At 36.1% G+C, this 22,656-nt stretch overlaps 1 protein-coding gene across 2 annotated transcripts in view; it reads left to right on the top strand.

Moving 5' to 3' along the window:
* LOC120768110 (semaphorin-1A) overlaps positions 1 to 22,656 on the top strand; it is a 490,487-nt gene that overhangs the window by 54,236 nt on the left and 413,595 nt on the right. For both annotated transcript variants that reach the window (XR_005704731.1, XM_040094657.1), the window contains one exon: positions 21,042 to 21,765. Coding sequence is in view for 1 of the 2 variants with exons in the window: in XM_040094657.1 (XP_039950591.1) it covers positions 21,585 to 21,765 (181 nt within the window). In the remaining variant the exon portion in view is untranslated. The remainder of the gene's footprint in view (positions 1 to 21,041; positions 21,766 to 22,656) is intronic.

Below are 22,656 nucleotides of genomic sequence, written 5' to 3'. Positions count from 1 at the left end.
TTTCATACTCAGGGGAATATAATTAGTATTTATAATTAAAAGCTTCATTTTTATTGTATTTCTTTTAGTTATGTTGCTCTACCTATTCTAATACATTGATGCATTTTGAAATTTTTTATTTTACTCCCATAAGATTTCCTTCATACCTCTATTATCTGCCACATACTTTCTTCTTAAGTTCGTTTTTTTAATTTTTATTGCTTCAGTTTTTGATATAATTAATTCTTTATTCGTTTTGTCATATCTGCTCATTTTCATTTTTTTTTTCTTTTATTTCATTAATTTGCTTTCGTTTTCCATACCTTTTTGCATATAGTTACAATTAATGTTACTTCATTCTTTTTGTTCTCAGTACTGGAGCACAGATATAGAGCTTTAGCTTCTTGGTCAATATGTTGAAGCGATGGTTCCAGCTTTGCATTTATTATTCGAGATCGAAAAGTATTTTGTATACTTTCAGTTTTATCCTTCATCCAAACTTGAAGTATTATAATATATAATATAATTTGTTGAGCAAAGAATTTGCATTAAATTTTGTTTACGGAATCAATTTTCTGCTGCGGATACGTTGAGGATGGTGCAGAAAGCCTTTGGTGATGTGGCTATGTCTAAAAAAAATGGTTACAAGTGGTATAGTGAGTTCCAAGCCGGCCGTGAACTTGTAGAAGACGAAGAGCGTCCAGGGCCACCATCAACCTCAACCGACGAAGCTCTCGTTTAACAAATCAAAGATTTGGTGTTGAAAAACCGTCGATTAACAATTAGAGACCTTGTTGATGAAGTTGGCATATCGAAAGGCTCAGCCAATACCATTTTGAAGGATGTTTTGGGCCTCAAGCGCGTCAAATCTCGACTGGTACCGAATACATTAAAACCAGGGTGTCATGAAACGCATAATAACAGGCGATGAGACTTGGATCTATGCTTACGACCCCGAAACAACCGATCAATCGAGCGAATATCGTGCCAAAAGAGAGCCGAGACCAAAAAAATCGCGCCAAAGTCGCTCAAAAATCAAGGTCATGGTGACTGTTTTCTTCGATTATCGTGGTGTTGTGCATTAGGAATTCCTTCCAACCGGTCAAACAGTCAACAAGGAATATTATTTGAACGTTATGCGTCGTTTGCGAACGTTTGCGTAACCCTATCCGCCTAAAAAGGCCGGAATTGTGGAAAGACAATTCTTCGTTTTGACACCACGATAATGCACCATCCCATACTGCCCTCGTAATTCCTGATCATTTCGCCAAAAACTCAACCCATATCGTTCCGCAACCACCGTATTCACCTGATCCGTTGGCATAAGTGCGTTGCATCGGGAGGGGATTACTTTGAAGGGGATGAAATTGATTTGGAAGAATAAATAAAGAATTTTCAAAATAAATACAATATCACCTTATTTTTTGGGCGTTTTTAGTCAGAAATATATAGCTATAAAGTGGTGTTCGCATTGATTAGTTTAATGTTTGCATATAGGGTAGATATCTCCAATTAAAAGACCCCTTATCGATAGTTACGGTAGTTATGGCTACGACTTGATGAAGTATATTCATAGAGATAAATTTGTCTAAAATTTCGTCAGAGCCTGTCACCTATATGTGTAACACTGCTTTGTGCAGTAACTAACTTCGGGAGAAGCTCGTAGTATTTTTTCAGTACTCAAATTGTCTATCCAATTAAAGAATCGAATTGAAATGCAAATTGCATTATACAGGAACACATTGGAAATTTCTCTTATAGTAGCCCTTGATTTAAGGTCGGTCACAATTACAGATTCTTGAAGGTGGTCCTGAGCGCCTCGCAGAAACTGGCTTTTGTAGACTATCCCTACTCCAGCTATAATAGTAAGACCCCAGCTCTTGTTTTGTGGATCCCTTTGATCTTAACGTCTGCTTTTTTTAGATTTACTTTGTTACAGATATTCTTAAGGATCTCGTTGTAGCTATTACCTTCCGCTGGCTTTATGATCACTGTCTCTGATTGTCGTTTGGGCTTATTATTTTCTCTCTGACTTGCAGCTATATTCCTGCCATGTTGTCGCTCTTTTGCGTTTTTATTTGTTTCCCCCACCGTTAATATGTTTGCGTGGGTTTTTTTTGCTCTTATAGGCAAAACTTTGTGCCACTGATCGTTCTTTTCGTTTCATGGTCGGTTTATTTCTCGAGGCTCCACAGAGCTTGTTGCGCGCCGCTTCGAGGTTATTGACCGAGGCTCGTGATGCGTCGGTTTAGATGTCCCCGTTTCTACGGTAACTTTGTTTTTCCTCTCGTTCTTAACATTCATGCTGACGTTCTTTTCTCTTGCCATCGCGATCTTCATAATTTGTACGATACCCTTGCACTTTTCGAGTGGTTCCTCTTCTGCTTGTAAAATTTGGGTAATGTACTTTGGTTTCGGTGTGTTTTGAGGTTCTTCTGTGTTGGCAACTGGGGTGCCCTTCCTTTCCCCTTGTTTTGCTGATGGAGCTTGCGTGGCCGGAGTTTCTCAGTTTGGTCGGGTTGTTTTGGAGTGACGCTGAATATGGGGTATAAAATAAAATAAAATAAAATAAAATAAAATAAAATAAAATAAAATAAACTGAAATAAAATAAAATAAAAATAAAATAAAATAAAATAAAATAAAATAAAAGATAAAATAAAATGAAAAAAATAAAATAAAATAAAATAAAATAAAATAAAATAAAATAAAATAAAATAAAAATAAAATAAAATAAAAAATAAAAATAAAATAAAATAAAATAAAATAAAATAAAAATAAAATAAAATATAAAATAGAAATAAAATAAAATAAAATAAAAATAAAGAATAAAAATAAAATAAAATAAAATAAAAATAAAGATAAAATAAAAATAAATAAAATAAAGATAAAATAAAAATAAAATAAAATAAAATAAAATAAAATAAAATAAAATAAAATAAAATAAATAAAATAAAATAAAATAAAATAAAATAAAATATAAAATAAAATAAAGATAAAATAAAATAAAGATAAAATAGATAAATAAAATAAAATAAAATAAAATAAAATAAATAAAAAAATAAAGTAAGAATAAAATAAAATAAATAAAAAAATAAAGTAAGAATAAAATAAAACTAACAATAAATAAAAATAAAATTCAATTAAATAAAATATCGAAAAATAAATAAAATATTTTTATGCAATTTTTTTATTATGCAACACATTTTTAACCATTCCACTTCAATTAAAGTTCAGTGGCACTTCAAATTTATCTCTTCGTTTACCTTCTACTCTACAAAAGCCATTATATTTTCAAAATAAATCCTTTCCACACACACACAAACCTGAATTTGTAATTCTAATACTTCTCCGAGCGTGAGAAATAGCTAACGCGACACTTCAACACTGTCAGCAGAGATAAACAAATCGCTGCACCTTGGTGAGCGGCACGCACGCGCATAAATCATCGCACTGACCGTCATAAACGTTTGCACCGACATTTGACAAACATTCCATTTTATTGTGTTTACTTTACGTTTCGGTTCATTCATATTTTTTCTATTTATGTAACTGATGAGCGTGTGACACGAATATTAAAGGTTACGGTTAAGCGCAAAGGGTGACAGCAAAGTTTAGTCCAACATAAAATCTTACGTGATATGTATGTGTTTAGGTTTGTATTTACATGTGTATGTATGTATAGTACGCATGTTCATATGTATGTGTGTATGTATACTATGCAAATGCCGCTAGGTAATTATGAACTCTAGTCGCTGTAAACTCTGAGCGACCCACACGCCCCGCAGAGCACATAAATATTATCGTAAACAAATTAACGCATAAATATTAAATATGTAAGTGTTCGTGTGTGTGTAATATGCTATTGACACACCTTATCAGCAATAGACATTAAGCAAATGCTCAACAAAAGAGGAAGTGACAAAGTAAAGTTAAAATACTTGACTTTTTATGTTTAGCTGTGGCAGTCAAAAATATACAAATTAATATGAGAATATAGACCTTAATACATATACACATATATATTACACTTAAAAAACATATATATACTCATTCTAAAAAAATTTGAACTACATCGTGGAAAAAAATTTTGATTTCACCTATTTTACTACAAATTTCTACTATCACCTTCAAAACTGTCTACTGAGCCATTACCAGTCAGGCCAAACCATTAATCCAGTTTCTCAGACATTTGTTATAACGCTCGGCTGAATTGGATGAAATGGCCTTCAGGGTCTTCAGCAAATGACTTTCATGTGGTTTTCTTAAAACCTGTTTTTCAGTTTTGAAATCAGAAAAAAGTTGCAGCGAACAAAATCTGGCGAATACATTGACTGAGCGTTGACTCTCATGTCGGGTTTGATCAAGAAGTGAATCACAATCAAGCTTGAATGTTTGGACGCTTTACTTTGACGAAAAATCCATAAAATTTCTGCCTACAAAGCGCAAAAGGAATTCATTGTGAACCACACCACTGCAGTCAAAGAAAACTTCTTAGAATTACCCATATATGTATTTGACGGGCTTTGACAGGTTTTTCGGTTTCGACGCAATTTTGAAGAGCCAGTCTCTAGTTTGTTGGATAGTTCTGCTGTCATAATCATAAACCCACATCTCGTCACCAATAATGATGCGTTTGATGAATAAAGGATCTTTGGCTACATTCCCGATCTCTTTCGCGACCTCAACTCTACTTCGGTTTTGCAAAAGTTTCAGCTCTTTTGGTACGCTTCATAGCTAAAACATTAATCAAAAATATTACATATTGAGTCGTTCCATAAAATACAAAATACATTGAGTCGTTCCATAAAAGATGTAAAGATCATCTATCATCTCTCTGATGGCAATATGATGATTTTGAGGCGCTGTTTATTTAACTTTTTGCATATTGTCGTCATTAACAAAGGTGAATGGACAACTCACAGGAGGCAAGTTTACGATTATTTCAATCCCTTGTGCCACTCAAGTACTTCGTGATAAAGCAGAGTCTTCAACACTCGGTTGCAATATTCTTCAATGATTCCTTAGCCGTTCATTGGAAACGGAAATTTTTAAGCAAACTCGTTATTAATTTTTTTCGCTGGTACGGGTAAGAATCGCCAGAAAAATGTTTAGCGTGGTAAAGAACAACTGCCAACCACACACAAAATGCAATATGGAGATGACACACACACACGAACATAAGAAGGCATGGATTTGCTATGTTTCATGGGATCAGTCCGAGTCATATTTGATCAGCGGTATACCAATATAATTCAACATTCACACAAAAATACCATATATGTATGCCAAACTGCATACATTTGTACCATCAGTGTATTGGCTTACTTTTTTTGTTGTTTTCTTTATCATCTTCTCTTCCTCTTTTGTGCATATTATCATTATCACACTCAACAGCTGACCATAAATGCACAAGAGCGCTGACTTTCAATTGCTCACAAGCACTTGCCACATCCGCTACAACAAAAAATGCTACAAACTGCCAAACGCGTCCGCTGAATCACAAAATAAAAATACAAAAAACACACAAAATCACAGCGGTGCATTCGAAGAAATCGCCCGCGTAGCGGTTCTTTGTGTCACTCGAAGCTTCTTGAGGCAGGCAGTGAGCAGCAACTGAAAGGCAGGAAGCAGAGTTGTATTATATCGCATCGATCAGTGGACGCGTTCACAATTTATTACAACAACTGTGTGGTACAAGCAATAAAGCAGTAAAAATAAATAATATGAAAAAAATAATAAAAATGAATTGATAGCTGACAGCGCTTGAACTGTGTGCGGCATGGTCGGCGGAAAACGCTCAGTCGGCGGTCAAAATGGCTTTCAAGTCGGAAACTGGACAGGGCCACACCTATTTAAAATGCAGTAAACCTCGTTGGCTTATGAGTTGACTTTATTTTTATGAAATTTAATCGGTTTTCTGAATACTTATTGTTGTTGTAAATGGTCGGTGTTCTTACAAAAGCTAATAGTGATCTAGAAGTTTTCACCTCACCTTTCTCCATACAATTTTGACTATTTTCGTCTGATAAGATTTTTAGCTTTATCATTTGAATACCTATTTGACAATATCCAGTAAGGCGCCCAAACGAGCCTGATAATGAAGTAGCTTGATGGTATTGATAGTGTGGAGATATGGATAGACACGCCTTGATTAACTTTGACGACACAGAGCGGGTTGAACGCTAGTATTACCAATCTGCTGTCGAAGTGAATACTCTCCTCTCTGAAGCAGGCTTCACTTCGGTCCTGGCTATACGTCTACTGTCACCTTGATAATAGACGCTTCTGCTTGAAACACACTAAAGTGATCTGCGAGCCTAAAACTAAGTCCGACAGAGAACTTTTCATTGAACTTTCCCTGTGAACTTCGACCGATCCGTAAAAAAGCTGACTGCGCTTCTTTTTCAGTAACTTGCCACGTCCATATAGCCCTCGTAGGTGTGTGAGCAGAGTGAGAGCCACTAGTAGTAGACTCTACTACGCAGGGGTCCAAACTCTCCAGGATCCTGTTGTGGAAATAGATAATTTCAGAATGTTCTATTTAAACTGTTTCTTTCTTTCAGCTTCCCTCAAACATACAGCGACCTTTGCAGCCTGGCTGTATCCGCGAGTACTTTGTGTATAAGGACATTGAGTGATATTGTTGATGTAACCCGCAGTGCACCGCAGATACCAATGAGAGCCGCCTTTTGGGTCATTCCCACAGCAGTCGGGTTTACGTAACCGGAACGAACCCGGATTTTTTATTCGGCCAAGGACTGTCAACTCGGCAGACTTCTGACATCACAAAAAGCCTCTAAGCGAGTTTAGCTTTTTCGTGCGCCCTGCACCATTCGAATACTCCATTAAATATTGTTAGCTTGACTAAGGCTTCTTAGGATCAAAAGTGAGCAGCCCACCTCTTCTTAATAGCACCTCTACGACAGTATAAGACACCCAATGCCTTCTTTACTCTTTCCTCATGAAAGCTTTTTATCAAGGTTAGGGACGAGGTACCTCACGTGAGGTTAAAGACGTGAGCAACGGGTGTAGGGAGCAAATATGGGTTGGGTAAATGAAACCATTCTATTTTTACTTGGGTTGACGGTTAAGCTTCATCCATTTGAATAGCCTTGGATTTGATTCTCTTATAGTCCCACATACTTTACCTTGTCAACATAAACTCCCTAGTGTGTGGTTGGCCACGTCTGGAATTTTATACCTTTTGAAAGTAGTTTTACTCTGCAGCTTTTTGATGGCTCAATCGCCTCTTTTTACGCCGTGGGATACCTTCTGGTTAGCTAGTAACCGGTAGTTACCAGGTACTGAGTAGAATTTTATTTAAAACATATAAATATGTATAACTTTTGGTTAGCAGTAACCGGTAGTTACCTAGTACACAGTAAAATTTCATTTGAAATATAAACATATACATTTTACTTATTTTAATAAATAATTTTAACAAAAATACAACAAAAACTACAAGTACAAACTACTTTAATATACATTTTGTCAGTGCTGAACTTTTAGTGGTCAAAAAGATATGTTGGAAGGATAACCTTTTCCTGCAGAAAAACCTTCTACCCTCAGAAAGAAATTCTGCATCCGCCACTGACTTATGTTTTCCTATGCTACAATACTTTATCTCGAATGTGACACCCTGTATGCGATGTACGCAGCCATATGCCCCTAAGCAACTTGCCATCTTCACGAAACTTAACTAATAATCAGAGTTAAGCAGCGAAATGCTGTTACATTTGTTGCCAGCTAAGTACAATTATAATTAAAAATGCTAATGGCAATAACAACAAAAACAACGCATATTACAAGTCAGTCAATATGGCGAAAAAATCGTCTCGAGCGAAGGAAATATAAAGTGAAATGTAAAAGTTGTACGGAAATTTCCGTCGTTGTAATTAACACGAAAAGTCAAATAGAAAATTGTTGCAATTTACCGCTACATACACACACGCGCAGTAAATAACTAAAAATGCTTAATATAAAGCCATATACATGTATGTGTGTGAGTATAAAGGGGTTTTAAGAAGTGCATTTGCGAAAGTTGCAGCGAATTTGTGCTATTATTGAATAAGAGTATATGTGCATGTATGTGTAACGGTAAGCATATAACTGTTTGCTGAGAAAAGTGCAGGTGACACATACTCCCACATACTCGCCAACCTAACCTAACAAATACTGCAGCGCAAAGCTGATGATGTGAGTGAATTGCGCTTGAGCGCATACCAGTTCTCTCTCTGCCTGCGTGTGTGTGTGTGCGTGCGAGTGATTGCCATCGTTGAAAAACTCATTAAAGACACTTAGTACGTATTTTTTTTGCTTCCCACTAATACTCGCCTATTTTTTGTTTGTTCTTTTACTTTTGCTTGGCTGTCGCTGCTGGCTGCTAAGGTCACCCCCGCGTGAGAGTGTGCACGTGCGCGTGTGTGTGTGCTTGAAACTGCACTTGTATAAGTTTTTAATTTAGGAAAAGTGTGAATACTTAGCTCAAGCACCTAAGTTGTTGGCGCGCGCGCGCTGGCAATCACCCTTTCTCGCAACTTGCACTAGTTTCACACCCTTTGTGTCCCCTCTATCACCTGCTACTTTATCGCCCCATTTATGCTGGCGTGGCATGTCAAATATGCGCGGGTTTGTTAATTAGTGAAATTTTTACACACTTTATTTACATTAATTACAACTTTCACGCGCACAGCTGTTTAAATCCGCGGGCGGCGCTGTAGTCGCTACAAATATACACTTACATAGTTTCATTCATATAAATCTAGTATCTTAAATTTACTATTTTAAATGTACTATGTGCAGTTATTTGAAAATTTCCTTCATAATTTGTGGACGCAAATTTGTTTGCTCTAATTTCAATATCAAAAAGTGTTATTTGGCCACATCGCAGTTGCCTACATTTAGGCGCCCACACAATTCAGAACCTTAGAAGCAGCTTTGAAAGCAGCTTGAAAGAGCAAAAATCGCTAGTGTTAATAAATGAACAAAGCTGAAATCACAAACTCTGTCTGTCAGACGAGCTGTCGAGTAAATAAATTGCCATCCTGCTGACCACACCACGGCACAGTGGCGCAAATCATGTCAGTTTTTGGTAAAAAAAAAATTTATTGTGTTTAGCTGGTGAGACTTTGAAAATTTTAAGCCGGCAGGATGTTTAAAAATTGTTTTTCTGAAAAACACTATTGTGAAATATTTTGTATAATATATAATAATATGTTTTAATATAATAAAAATTTTTCTTAAAAAGAGTTGCCATATTTTAAGACATATTTTCCACTCATTAATACCAATTTAGCGTAATTTTAAAAATGCTATATTTTCAAATTTCATAAAAAACATAACAAGGTGGCAACCCTCTTCGAAAAAAATATGTTTTATGGCCTTAAAAAATATTTATGAAACAACAACACCGTATATGCCACATGTATAGTAGTAGTAACACCACAAATGTGAAACTGTCATAATAAACATGCAAAGGTGGCAACGCTTTTCGAACAAATATTTCTTTATAACTTCCAAAAAATATTGTAGTTAAAATGACACTGTATACAACAATAATAACTGCACATATGTAAGTGAGACTCTCATCCTTGCATTTCTTAATGGTAACCTCACATAGGTGGCAACCTGTGTGTACAAATATTTATTTTAAAGCTTTCTAAATAGAATAGTCACAATAACTCTGTAATAATAATAGTAACTTCACAAAAATAACCCGATGCCTGATTTCATAATTAAAACATAAAAGTGGCAGCTCTGTCGAACAAATTTTTAATTTTGTGGCTCACCGAAAAATGTTTTCCTAACAACAAATTTAATAATGTTTTTCAAAAATTGATGTCCTCATATGTGCCCGACTTCAAGATATGACATATGTATGTATGTATGTACATATATGTACATATAAAAATAGGTGGCAACTTTTGTCGAACAAATATTTATTTTCCAAAAAATTATTTTAGTCACAATAATACTGCAATAATAATAGAAGCTTTACAAAAATAAGAACCACATAAAGGTGGCAACTCTGTAGAATTTTTTTTAAATTGTGTAGCTTCCCGAAAAGTCGTTTACTAACAATAAATTTAATATTATTTTTCCGAAAGCGATATTTTCATATGTGCCCGGTTTCAATATTTGTATATAAGAATAGGTGGCAATCTTTGTTCAAAACTATTTTAAATAATTTTTTTTTTCAAAAATATTTTAGTAAAACACGCATAATATAAAATGTACATATGCATATAAACATTTTCTCAAAAGTAAGACATTTATTTTATGCATAGCTGGCAACCTTGGTCAAAAAATATGTTAACTTTACAGTTTTCCAGAAATTTCAAAGTAACAATAATGCTTTCTTAATGTTTTTTTTTTCTAGACTGAGATCTTCATATGTCCGCGATTTCAAGATATACAAAAATAGGTGGCAACCTCTTTTCAAAATTTAATTGTTTTCTAAAACTTACTTAAACAACAATAACACAATATGTGTTAAAACCTTTATATTCATATGTAAATTTATATATTTTTTTTTAATAAGTGGCAACCAAATATAATGTAGCGTCCAATTTTGCACTCAATACAAATTTTTTTTTTCGAATTTTTTCGCGCTAGCCTAACAAAGTAAACATTCAAGACAAAGCACTCTCAGACATAGCCGGAATGTGCATTGGTGCGGAGCTTGCTCAAATCCGGGAAACCCGGGAAACAGGGTACCTGACAGGCAAGGACATCCCGAAATCCGCTGTAGATTCGACTGGCTGGTGAATAACTGTCGGTACTCCGCTTGCCTACAGCATTCTAACACCGTATCTGTGAACCTCGCAGGAGCGCCGTAGGTATTGGTTAGGACCTGTGTAGTAGCGAGATCCTTCTGGTCCAAAGTGGGGCATAAGTGATTCTTTGAATTAGTTGTGCTTAGCGGAGTTCATATCGCTGCAAGGACAGGAGTTGTAACTGAACACTGTCCTGTTACGGTGTGTTCAAACATTTTTGAGGGCGAAAAGTGTCAAAGTTGCTTGACGGAAGATAGGGTAGAAACATCTAAACACTTCATCTTCGTCTATATAGATTTGGCTAGGCTAAAGTTGTATCAGCTTAATCAAATGAACCACGTTCAGCACGCAGTGACGAAAACATAGCAATCGTAGCTGAGACCGGATACGAAGACCGTGGAAAGTCGATTCGGCGCCGTTCCCACTAAATCGAACTGACATATGAAACGACTTGGTGCATTTTACGTCGAGATCTTAAATTGAAAGCGTACAAAATACAGCTTGTGAAAGAACTGAAACCACTCGACCCCAAGCGACATCGCCGCGCTCTATGGGCTCTTGAAAAGTTCCATGAAAATCCGACATTTCGAGCCAAAGTTTGTTCAGCGATGAAGTCCATTTTTGGTTCTATGGGTATGTAAATCGGTCCATATTTCATCAAAAACGATGCTTGTGAGAACGTAATCGTCAATGGCGACCGTTATGGCGCAATGATAACCGACTATTTGATGCCTGATATTGAAGTTAAATTTATTTATTAAGAGAACACTTCGGTGGTTAGATAATAAAGTCTAAAGTCTCTGCGGATAATCCCGTTTCGAATCACACATTGAAGCAAAACATTACGCGTCTCATTCGCAGGCCGAAATGCTCGAACAAGTCATCGAAAATTTTACTCAACGAATGGGCTATCTGAGACATAGCCGCGGCCAACACTTGGAAAAGATAATTTTCAAAAATAGATGCCAAGTAATGATCTTTCGAATGATAATAAACATTCCCCATAAGATTTGAAATGTTTTTTCTTTAAAAAAGTAAGGAATCTCGAAATGGATCATCCCTTAGCAGTTTTATTGTTTGGAATAACTCGTGGCTTCATGAATATCAGCCTGGTGAAATCAACTAGCAAGTAATCTTCGCTCGGCTTCCAGGTGGGATCGCTGACAATATTTGAGAACCATGTTTTTCGAACCAGATTTTGAAAGATTTTTTTTCGGATGAAAGTTAAGAAGCAGCCTTTTGGGTTATGTTTTCAACAAAAATGTTCGAAACACAAAAGTTGACCAAAATTATCGTGGTCTGTATGGGTATATACATATGTATTTCGAATTGTGTCGATTTTTTGTCATGTTAACCCACTGTGCTTTACCAGTACTAGCTTTGCTAGCCGCTGGCAAAAGTTAACTTCTGCGGCGCTTGCGAGAGGTGACTATCTGCACTTCAGTTTTTTCTCACACTCCACTTACTTTAGACAATTGTAATTGTGCTGCTTTATCTTTTTATTGTTTTTTGTAGCATTTCATAGTACTGTTATTGTTATTGCTATTGTTTTTGTCAAGGCACTCGCCAAGCTGCTCTTTGCATTTGTGGCAAAGAGCCTGCAACAAAAGTGCGGTTAAAGTAATAGAAGGATAGTAGAGTTTGGTGTGATATAGAATGAAGGTGGAGAGAGGCACAAGCAATGAGCCACAAACAAATACCGAACTCACCTACACACACACACAGACACACACATAAACAAAGTGCAATGCAGTCGCGTTGTGGTGGCAACATTTGACAGCTGCAAGCCATTGCAAATATAGCGGCTATGAATGAAATAAACAGCAATAACAACAACAACATTAACTGCAATTAAACAACAACTAATGGCGCGCGCGCTGCATTACCGCTATACGTGTTGCCAAGGGCGCGCGCTGTTTGAGTGCAATGGCCGCCTGCGGGCGCTTTTTCGGTGTCGCTGCTGATTGTGGCACTGTTGGCGTTATTGTTGTTGTTGTTTTTATTTTTTCTATTGCTGCTGTTGTCGCTGTTATTCGTAATATTTGTTGTTGTTATGCTTAATGGTTGTTGTTGTTGTTATGCTTAATGCTTGTTCTTGTTATTCTCAATATTTTTTGTTGTTAGGCTTAATGTTTGTTGTTGTTGCCGGGCTCAGTGAAGGATTTTCATTTCAGGCGCTTTGTGTAAAAAGCTTTTATGCCTTTCGTTGTCGTTGCCACTCTTGCCACAAACTACTTGCAACCGCATGCTTGCGCCACCAGCACCTTATCCTTCCTGCACTTTATTTATTTGTCTGTATGTATGTGTCCTTGCCGCTTTAGTTGTGGCAAAGCAGCGCCCACTCTCGCTGCCATTTAAAATGCTTTTTGTTTCAATGTAAATCGAAGCGCGTTTGTTGCCGTTGTTGTCGTTTTCTGTGGACGCTTTTCATTTGAATTGCTTGTCCATGTACCGTAAGCTGTTTGTGTTTTATGTTGCGCTCACTTGCTGCACAGCGCTTGGCCAGCGGTGACTTGGTTAGCTTGGTCGCTGCCTGCTTTTGCTTATTTATAGTCATGTATGCAATGTTGCACTTGTTGTTGTTGTTGTCTTTGTAGTTGCATGAATTATTTTTGTTCATTTGTGTTGTTGTGTTTGCTTTTTGTACGCTAGTTTAGCATGAATGCAAATTTGCACAAGTCGTTTATTGTCCTTGCCGCCGCCGCCTGCTCGCCACTGGCCCTGCCGCTGTCCGTGCTTCTGCCTCTGCCGCTGCTTTTGCCATTTGTTGGCTTTATTATTGTTTTTCTAGTTGTTATCCTTGTAATTTTTCATATTTGAAAAGCATTTATGCTTCAACAGTTGCAGTTGTCGTCCACCCCAAGCACCCCACCAAGCCTCCCATCTTTTTAGTGCCGCGTTTCCCCAGCTATGCACGGGTACACGCGCCTACATTTCTATGTATGCCAGGTCAGGGTTAAGTTAGAAAAACTCTTGTGTACTGAAGCACACATCTATTACACACACACATACACACATAAGCATATATGATTTACGAGCAATGCGTTTGCAGCACGTTTGTGCGGCTACTTGCCGTAATATGCTTTGCGGCATACCAGCGCACGCCAAGCAGTACAGAGCAGCATACAAATACATATATAAAAAAACTACAAATATACATATGAAAAACTGCAAATCTATGTAAAAATGCATGTAAATCCCGTAAATAAATCCTTGACAGTTGCATCATCACTGCAATTGCTTGAGCCAACATTTGAAAAGTTTAGCATCTCTAATCAAAGCAATAGCATTCTTGGCAATCTGCCTATTTAGTTAGTGGTAGGCAGCAAGGATTTCCACGAAGTATACCGAAAATAAGCAGCAACGTATTAAAATTGGAATTCTGTTGCGCTAAAGTTATTTCGGAATTTCGAATATCTTTTTAATATTATTTTGCCGCGCTGACATAAATGGCAGCCATTCATGACTGTCAAGCGCCAGCGCAAAAAAGCATTCAAGTGGTTATGCAGGGAATTTATTTTGGGATTTTTGAAATTATTTCGTAAATAAATAATAATATTCTGGCAATGTTCTGTCAAAAGAAGTTATTATTGACTAATTCTTTTTTTCTTTATAATAGCAACAATACGTAAATATTATTTTAAATTCTACGAATACAGGCTATAAAGCCTTTAATGACCGGAAATTTAAACAAAGTGTCATATACTGGAATCATCTATTAATATCTAATCAGCACTGATTACTTTATCATCTCAACAATTTTGAACAAAACTGCTTAGGTGGTGTTAAGTTAGGTTGTAGGGTTCAACCAAAATCGTTCAAACTCATTTGAACATAAATTCCGCCTTTGTGTTACCCATAAACTCCCAAAACGAGGTTGTAAGATCAATGAAGCGTTTTGCGCTTACCGCAAATTTATTAAGGCTGGTGACCCATTTTGATGTTCTCTACTTCTTTAAAGAAAAAACACAGAAACTTCGTGCTTAATGGGGAAAGTTTATCATCATTCGAAAGAATATTCTTTGCCATTTATTTTTTGAAAATTATCTCTTTCTAAAGTTGGCCGCGGTTACGTCTCAGGTGGTCCATCCATTGAATACAATTTTCTGCTGGGATCTGGGTCTCAAAATGGATAATGGTGTTGCGAATAGTACGCGTAGTAGACCCATTATGTTGACCATGAGATGAGTTAAGTCTTTCCATATGAAAATGCCAAACAATACTGAAGAAATATAACATGACAGCTTGAAAAGACTCACGCGTGATCTGTCTAAAAAAGCCTTTTGAAAAAGGTACTTCTACTTCTACTTCGATCATCCGTTACCATTTTCAACAACTTCGTTAGGTTTCTCCTAAGGTGTGTCTGCCGAATTATTTCAATCTTAGATGATGCTGAAGATGGTTCCACCTTGCAGAGTGTCCAGTCAAAATCATCTAAAATTGCGGCGTTATTGACTTTGCTAAGTGTCAGTAGTTCAAAAGACTTCTTATGGCTGCCTATGGAACAGAAGGATATCGCAGTCGGACGAGTTTTGGTTGTTGACTAGCGCTTGCCGAGCTTACTGTAGGTCTACCAAAGGTCTACCGCGAGAACACAAGATGATATCGAAAACTCAGTAGCTTTTAAGTTTCCGGCAAATCCGCTGTTACCGAGTGTATAAAAGTCCAATATGTAAAAAACTTGAAGCTATTGCTAATGAGGACTTGCACTGCTCGACTAGATTTCAGCGCTCATACAGAGAGCTCAAAGCCAGAATAGCCGCTCGGCTATCGGAGTGTATGTTCACCTCTCTGATAAAGAAGGACCTAGATGGCAGCCACCTCTACTTTTGGACAGGTTGTCTGGTCTGGTAGTCTGCAAAGAGAGTTGATGGAGATGGAGAGCTCTCGACAAAAGACTCCCTCTCTCCTAACTGTTTCTTTTATTTACTTCGATCCATCCTCAAAAAACTCACTACACCCCTCCTCTAACGGCTTGGCTCCACCCACAAATCTCTGGCACATACAAATGTGAGCTGCGACAAAATCGTCCCGGACTGACAAAAAAGGAAAAATTCGCGCATTTTAATACAAATCCTTATTAGCGCCTTCAAAATATCATCCTTTTAAACCAATACACGCATGTTAACGAGTTCATTATTCTTAACTAGAATACAATCCTGGTTGGTTTTGATTTTGTAGTTAGTCAGGTGTGAACGTGTGTTTGCTTAGTATAGGTTCGTCTTCGGAGTAAAACTTTGAACAAAGAGTGTTTTCAAACTATGCTATATGTTACCCAGTTACCGAATATGTGGACCCCAGTATCTATCTGACTCTATTGCCAAAATTTCTGTCAATCTTTGAGATATATTATTGACACTCAAAGATCGTCTTTTCCCAATAATAATATTTCCTTTGTTCAAAAATGTATGAAATCAGGTCAATAGTTTTCCTAGCAAACATATACTTGACTGATGGACTACGCCCGAGCCCAAAATATGGTTATCTAGTACTAGGTTCCAGCATAGGAAAATTCATCAAGCTACCTGGCTGTCTCCGGACTTAGACATGCGTATGCTTAGAGGTCCTAGCATTAACTCGTATCCGGAGAGACCTCTCCGGACCGTTCGATAACAAACGAGGTTTCAGACAAGGCGACTCCCTTTGGTGCGACTTCTTCAATCTACTGCTGGATTATATAATTCGAGCTTCAGAACTTAATCGAAAAGCTACGAGTTTCTACAATAGTGTACAATTGCTGGCGTACGCTGAGGACATCAATACCATTAAACATAACCGCGCCTTTAGTTCTGTTTTGTTCTGGTTGGACAAAGAAGCAAGGCAAGGTAGTGGTCTGATAGTGAATGGGCGCAAGACGAAATATCTCTGTTTTCTCTCTATCAAATTTTCCATTCCTCTATTTCTCTCTCTTTCCATTTTCCATGCCAATCTCCTCAATAATTGCATATTCCTCAGCCGCTAAGCGCTCCATAAGCTGCTGCAGACCATATATTCTTCACTTACATATATTCTTGCCTCATTTATATTTATCTTTCTTTCTTGTTTGTTGTTCGTTCACGATGTTGCCACTAACTTATTGTAGCCAGCATTTTTATTTATTCTGCTGCAAAGTTCTTTTCTTATTTAGTGACTTTCTTGCGTCTAAGCCGCAGTTGCTAGTCTTTTCTTTCCTTACTTTACCTTGCAGTGACTTGCTGCAACCGATTAAGGCTCGCCTCCTGCAGCTTTTTTGCAGTTTACTGCATTTGGTCTATTACGTGGCTACTTGCTATTTGTTATTTTGTTTCTTTCCCTTACTTTTTCTACCATTTCATTTCAATTTATTCCACACAACGCCTTCCGTTTGCGTATTCCGATCGCCACAAAGTTCTCTCCGGATTTTTCTTCTATAAACTTTTGCTTTTTGTAACTTTCTCTATTTGGCTTACCCAGCAGAATCGTCGTAACTTTATCCTTTTTATCCCCGCCTGCGTACTCGCTCGTTTGCACTATCTCACGCTTGCTGCAAATACCGTTAAGCGTCTCTCGTATGCTCTGGCCGTTGTTCAGCTGGTTTTGCCACCCGGTTGGTCGGTTGGTTGGTTGGTTAGGTTGATTTGTTGGCGGGGTTGGTGTTGCTCGTCGTTAGTAGCTTCCTGAATTAGCATAATGTCATTTGGTTTTTATTGTTCTCCATTTAAATGTTTTTCTTCTGGCTTTTTTTCTTCTTTCATATTTTATTTCTGCTCACTTGTTTAACTTGCTGTTGCTTGCTTCCGTTTGCCGTTTGGACTTTTATACCTTGAACCCTCTCGGTTTTTGAGTTATCGATCTGAAATTTTGAATGCATCCTTTCTTTCCCAAGAAGGTACTAATTTGTTAGAACAGTCGGACCTTTTTTATTTGACAATGGTATTTTGACGAAATTCACCATAGATTACTTTCTAAGGTAACGCTATATTCTCCGAAAATATTGTTCAAATAGGTCTACTATATCATATAGCTGCCATACAAACTGAGCGATTAAAATCAAGTTTTTGTATGGAAAACTATTTTATTTGACGAGATATATTTCCGAAACTCGTCGTAGATTATTGCCTAAAACAACGGTATAATCTCTGAAGAAATCTTTCATATCGGACCACTATAGCATATACATAGCTGTCATACAAACTGACGGATAAATTTCCAGTTCTTGTACGGAAAGCTTATTTATTTAATAAGATATCTTTCCGAAATTTGTCATGGAATATTATATAAAGCAAAGGTATAATCTCTGAAGAAATCTTTCATATCTTTCATCACTATAGCATATAGCTGTCATACAAACTGACGGATAAATTTCCAGTTCTTGTACGGAAAGCTTATTTATTTGTCAAAGTATCTTCAAGAAGTTAAGCAAACATTATTGTCCGAAGCAACGGTACAACCTCCATAAAAATTATTTAGATCGGTTCACTATAGCATATAGCTGCCATACAAATTAAACGTTCGATATCAAGTATTTGTATGGAACTTTTTGATGCATGAAGGGTATTATAGCTTTTGTGCTACCGAAGTTAACGTTTCTTCTTGTTATGTAGTAGTTGTTGTATTTTTGTTGTTGTTATTATTCCTATTGTCATCCGTTGTCCTTGTTGCGGCCGACTGTCATGGTTATGTAAATAATCGTAATTTGGAAAACTCACTCGCTCAATGTTTTCTACCCACACATAGTACATACATACATACATGTGCATAAATATGCATACACAGATATACATTTAGACATATACACTTATACATATATATAGTTATATCTCACAACAGTTATATTCCAACTGCAGCTGCTGCCACTCATTCTAGTCGCACTCGACTTGTGTTGCACTAAACAGCTTCTTGCAACTTCAACCATAATGCCGACCGCGTGTTATCTGAAAACTAAGCAACTGTGACTAACCAATGTAAACGTGCATACATACATACATACATACATACCATACACTCATATACACTCGTATCAAAAGCACTGAATCTATTTGCTTATCTCACTAATTTATATGAATTTTAGAATTAGTCACAATTGTGGTTTACTCTGTGTGTGGCTATAAAATTTCAATGGTTCTTTTGATTATACTTTAGCTACATAGTTCTTGTGCGCAGTGCTATTGAAATGCATTTATTGTGTCTTGTCGCATGAACTTCCGGGTACGCGAGCCAGATAAGATTAAATTAGCGACCTTCCATGCTTAGGCGGTGTCAAAATGTCAAACAGAGCGTATGTTTGGAATATAAAGTGGGCAGCTGACTTCAAGTTTCTGAAACTGTTCAGCTGATAAATATTAAAAAAAAAATAAAAATTAATGGGATACATAATTTTTTCGAAACCACTAACTGTTTGAAGACTTAAGAAAATAATATTATCTAAACCAGTTGAGAATTTCATAAACACATAATATGTGCGAACGAAAAGCAGCAAAAACTGTTGACCTAAACGTGTTGAAATATTATTACTAAATAATTATTTAAATAACAGATTGCCTAAATGTTTTGAAATACCTTAGAACTAAACCAGTTGAGAATTTCATAATCACATAATATGTGCGAACAAAAATGCGGCAAAAACTGTCGAAGAATTGCCTAAATATGTTGAAATACTATTTTTAAATAATTATTTAAAAACAGATTGCCTAAATGTCTTGAAATTAGAAATGTGTACATAAAGTCTAGTAAAAAGAAGTCCAATATTTTTCCAATATATATCTTTTGTAATCTGTTCAGTAATCGGGTTATGCTATATTGGTTTGAAAGATAAAGTTTCGTATTAAACATTTTTTAAACAGCTTTATGGTTGCTTGACTCATTATTTTTTCAGCAAGTGTCCAAGAGGGACACCATAAAATAGAAAATACTTCACGTTTCACAGTTTTATACGAAAAAGACGAAAAAGCAAATAACGAAAATGTACATACTCTTTACGGTACTGAACCTGTAATAGCCAATCAAGCAAAATTGTGGTTTCGTCGATTCCATGCTGGAAAATTTGAAGACAAAGATTCACCTGGCTCTCGAAGACCAATTGTAGAAAATGTTGATAAAATAATAGAAATTGTCGACTCCGATCGTCCAGAAGCTCAAAAATGCATAATAGAGCGTTAAGGACTATTTTAATAACACTGTATACAAAAAGTAGATATATGTAGATGATGTGTCATACGAGTTAACGCAAAGAGCTCTGATTGTTCGAATCGCTGTTGAGTCGCCAATACGTAAAGAAGGAAAGCTAAATACAACGATAGTGACTCGCTAGAAGCTCCTGGAGTTTGGTTGGTAGGTGTTTATGTATCCATCTTATGAGTCGGACCTGGCACAAAGCGATTGCTAACTATGGCGCATGATTTCGCTAGTGAAAAATTCTTCTAAGGTAAAGCTTGTGTAAACCGGGTATTCCAGGTTTTTGTCTATAGGGATGAGGATTTCTAAGATATTATCATCTAAATAACTACAACTCATCAAACATACTGGTGCATATTTCATCTTCAATTTGATGCTAAGAAACGAAAAAAAAAAACAATAAATGAAAAATAAGTTACGGACGACATGTGTTCGGGAAAAGGAAGGAGAGGCGTGTGGCTGAATTTTTAAAGGTTAGGGATGGTTTATCTCGATTTCCGGCGAAACGACGGGTTCTATAGAAAAAAGTTATATAGCAATGTTTTAGGTATTAAAAAGCTCTATAAATTTTGTATACAGACCTTTTTCACATAACCTCAAAATTTATGTGGAAAATTCGCAAAACCATATGTTTGTGTTTTGTGAACTTGTCTCAATTTTGTATTTCTAACCAAAATTCATGTATGAAATCGTTGCGATTGGTACAAGGCCTTCAAAGACGGTCGCGAGATCGTTGAAGACATGCCTTGTTCTGAACGACCTTCTTCAACTGATGAACATATTAGAAAGTCAGGTAAGTGTTCGAGAGATGGCAAGAGATCTCGACATCTCTCGCGAGTCGGTCGAATGAGTTAAATTAAGATTGTGACAATTAGAGACATGAGACAATCGTCTCAAGCAGAATACCGATATAAGTTCAATCAGTGAATATCAAGTAGGGTTTGTGGAAGAATCCAATCCAATTGCGGTTGTTTATTCTAGATAAGACCTTTTTTCTTCATTTCAGGCGTGATCTTGAGAACATTTTGGAATGATTCGAAATGATGATTTGAAATTATAATTTGTAATTCCATTTGTAGCATTTATTTACGATTTCCAATCAAATACGCAAATAATTGATAACTTATATCTCTCTTCTTCTCTTCTCTTTGCAGCATAATGCCAGCCCGACGGTAATGCAGTAACTCTGTACATATATACATATATGAATGTGTGTGTGTATATTTTAGTTCTACGTCAAAACTTCTACATTCCTTCCTGCCATAATTGTTTTTTTTCGTCTAACTCAAAACTAAATTTAATTTAAACTTTTATAAAAAAAAAGTTTTCTACTTAAAATATGCGCTGAGTGTTTGAAGTTAAAATTTATATACATATATAAATATAAATATGAGTGTGTATATTCGCCGCTGTAAGTGAAGTAAACGGAAAAGAGCAATAAAACCATACGAAAGTTATAGCATGTAAAATAAATAAATCGAAAATAAAGAAAGCAAACGAAATATGTGAAAAGAAATTAAAACAGACGAAACGAGGTAAATAAGCAACAAAACTTTATTGTGATTTAATAAAATAATAATAACTACTTGCCATACGAGCAAGGCAAATAAAAGCTGAAATCATAAAGGAAACTAACGAAAACTAACAAATTATTATATAAAACACACAAAAAAACAAAAACAAATAACAAAACAAAAATGCAACTACACGAACCACAAATCAAACGAAAAATGTCGATAAGTCGATGTTGCCACAATGCCAACGATGGCTTCACGACCATCGCAGCGACGCAAGTCTTCCTCGTACTGACGCTGTTCGTGATTGGGAATCTAAGTGCCTGGCAGGAGAATGTGCGGCCGAAACTTTATGTGGAATTAGGTAAGTGGGAGCATATAAGAAATATTATAAGCAAATTTGAGTAACAGGGTTGCTTTTATTCATGCATCTTGAGGATAGAGTTGAGTCTTAGCTGGCAAGTGGTACATTTTCTAACAATTTGTAACGTATCGTGGCAAGGCATAATATAACATAACATAACGTAACGTAATGTAACGTAGCATAACATAACGAAACGTAACGTAACGAAACATAACATAAGGTAACATAGCTCAACATAACATAACATAACGCAACGTAACATAACATAACATATTATAACATAACATAACATAACGTAGCAAGACATAACACAACATAACACAATATAACACAATATAACATAACATAACATAACATAACATAACATAATATAACATAACATAACATAACATAACATAACATAACATAACATAACATAACATAACATAACATAACATAACATAACATAACATAACATAACATAACATAACATAACATAACATAACATAACATAATATAACATAACATAACATAACATAACATAACATAACATAACATAACATAACATAACATAACATAACATAACATAACATAACATAACATAACATAACATAACATAACATAACATAACATAACATAACATAACATAACATAACATAACATAACATAACATAACATAACGTAGCGTAACGTAACGTTACATTATGTAACAAAAATTCGCTTAACATAGCACTGCCTTGCGGGTCGTAGTGTGTGGATTCTCAGAGGCTCGAACACGAAAAATGGCACACATGTACATATGTATATTTACTTACACAAGTGTTAGTACATATTTACTTGCCACAAGCGTAACCAAACACAAATATGCCTACACCCGTATTTAGGTGCTCACACCCCATAGGGCGGATATGC

The sequence above is a fragment of the Bactrocera tryoni genome, chromosome 2 (genome assembly GCF_016617805.1).
Source record: "Bactrocera tryoni isolate S06 chromosome 2, CSIRO_BtryS06_freeze2, whole genome shotgun sequence".
In the NCBI taxonomy this organism is placed as follows: domain Eukaryota; kingdom Metazoa; phylum Arthropoda; class Insecta; order Diptera; family Tephritidae; genus Bactrocera; species Bactrocera tryoni.
The sequence above is the reverse complement of the archived record's forward strand: the minus strand, read 5'-3'. Positions and strand labels throughout refer to the sequence as shown.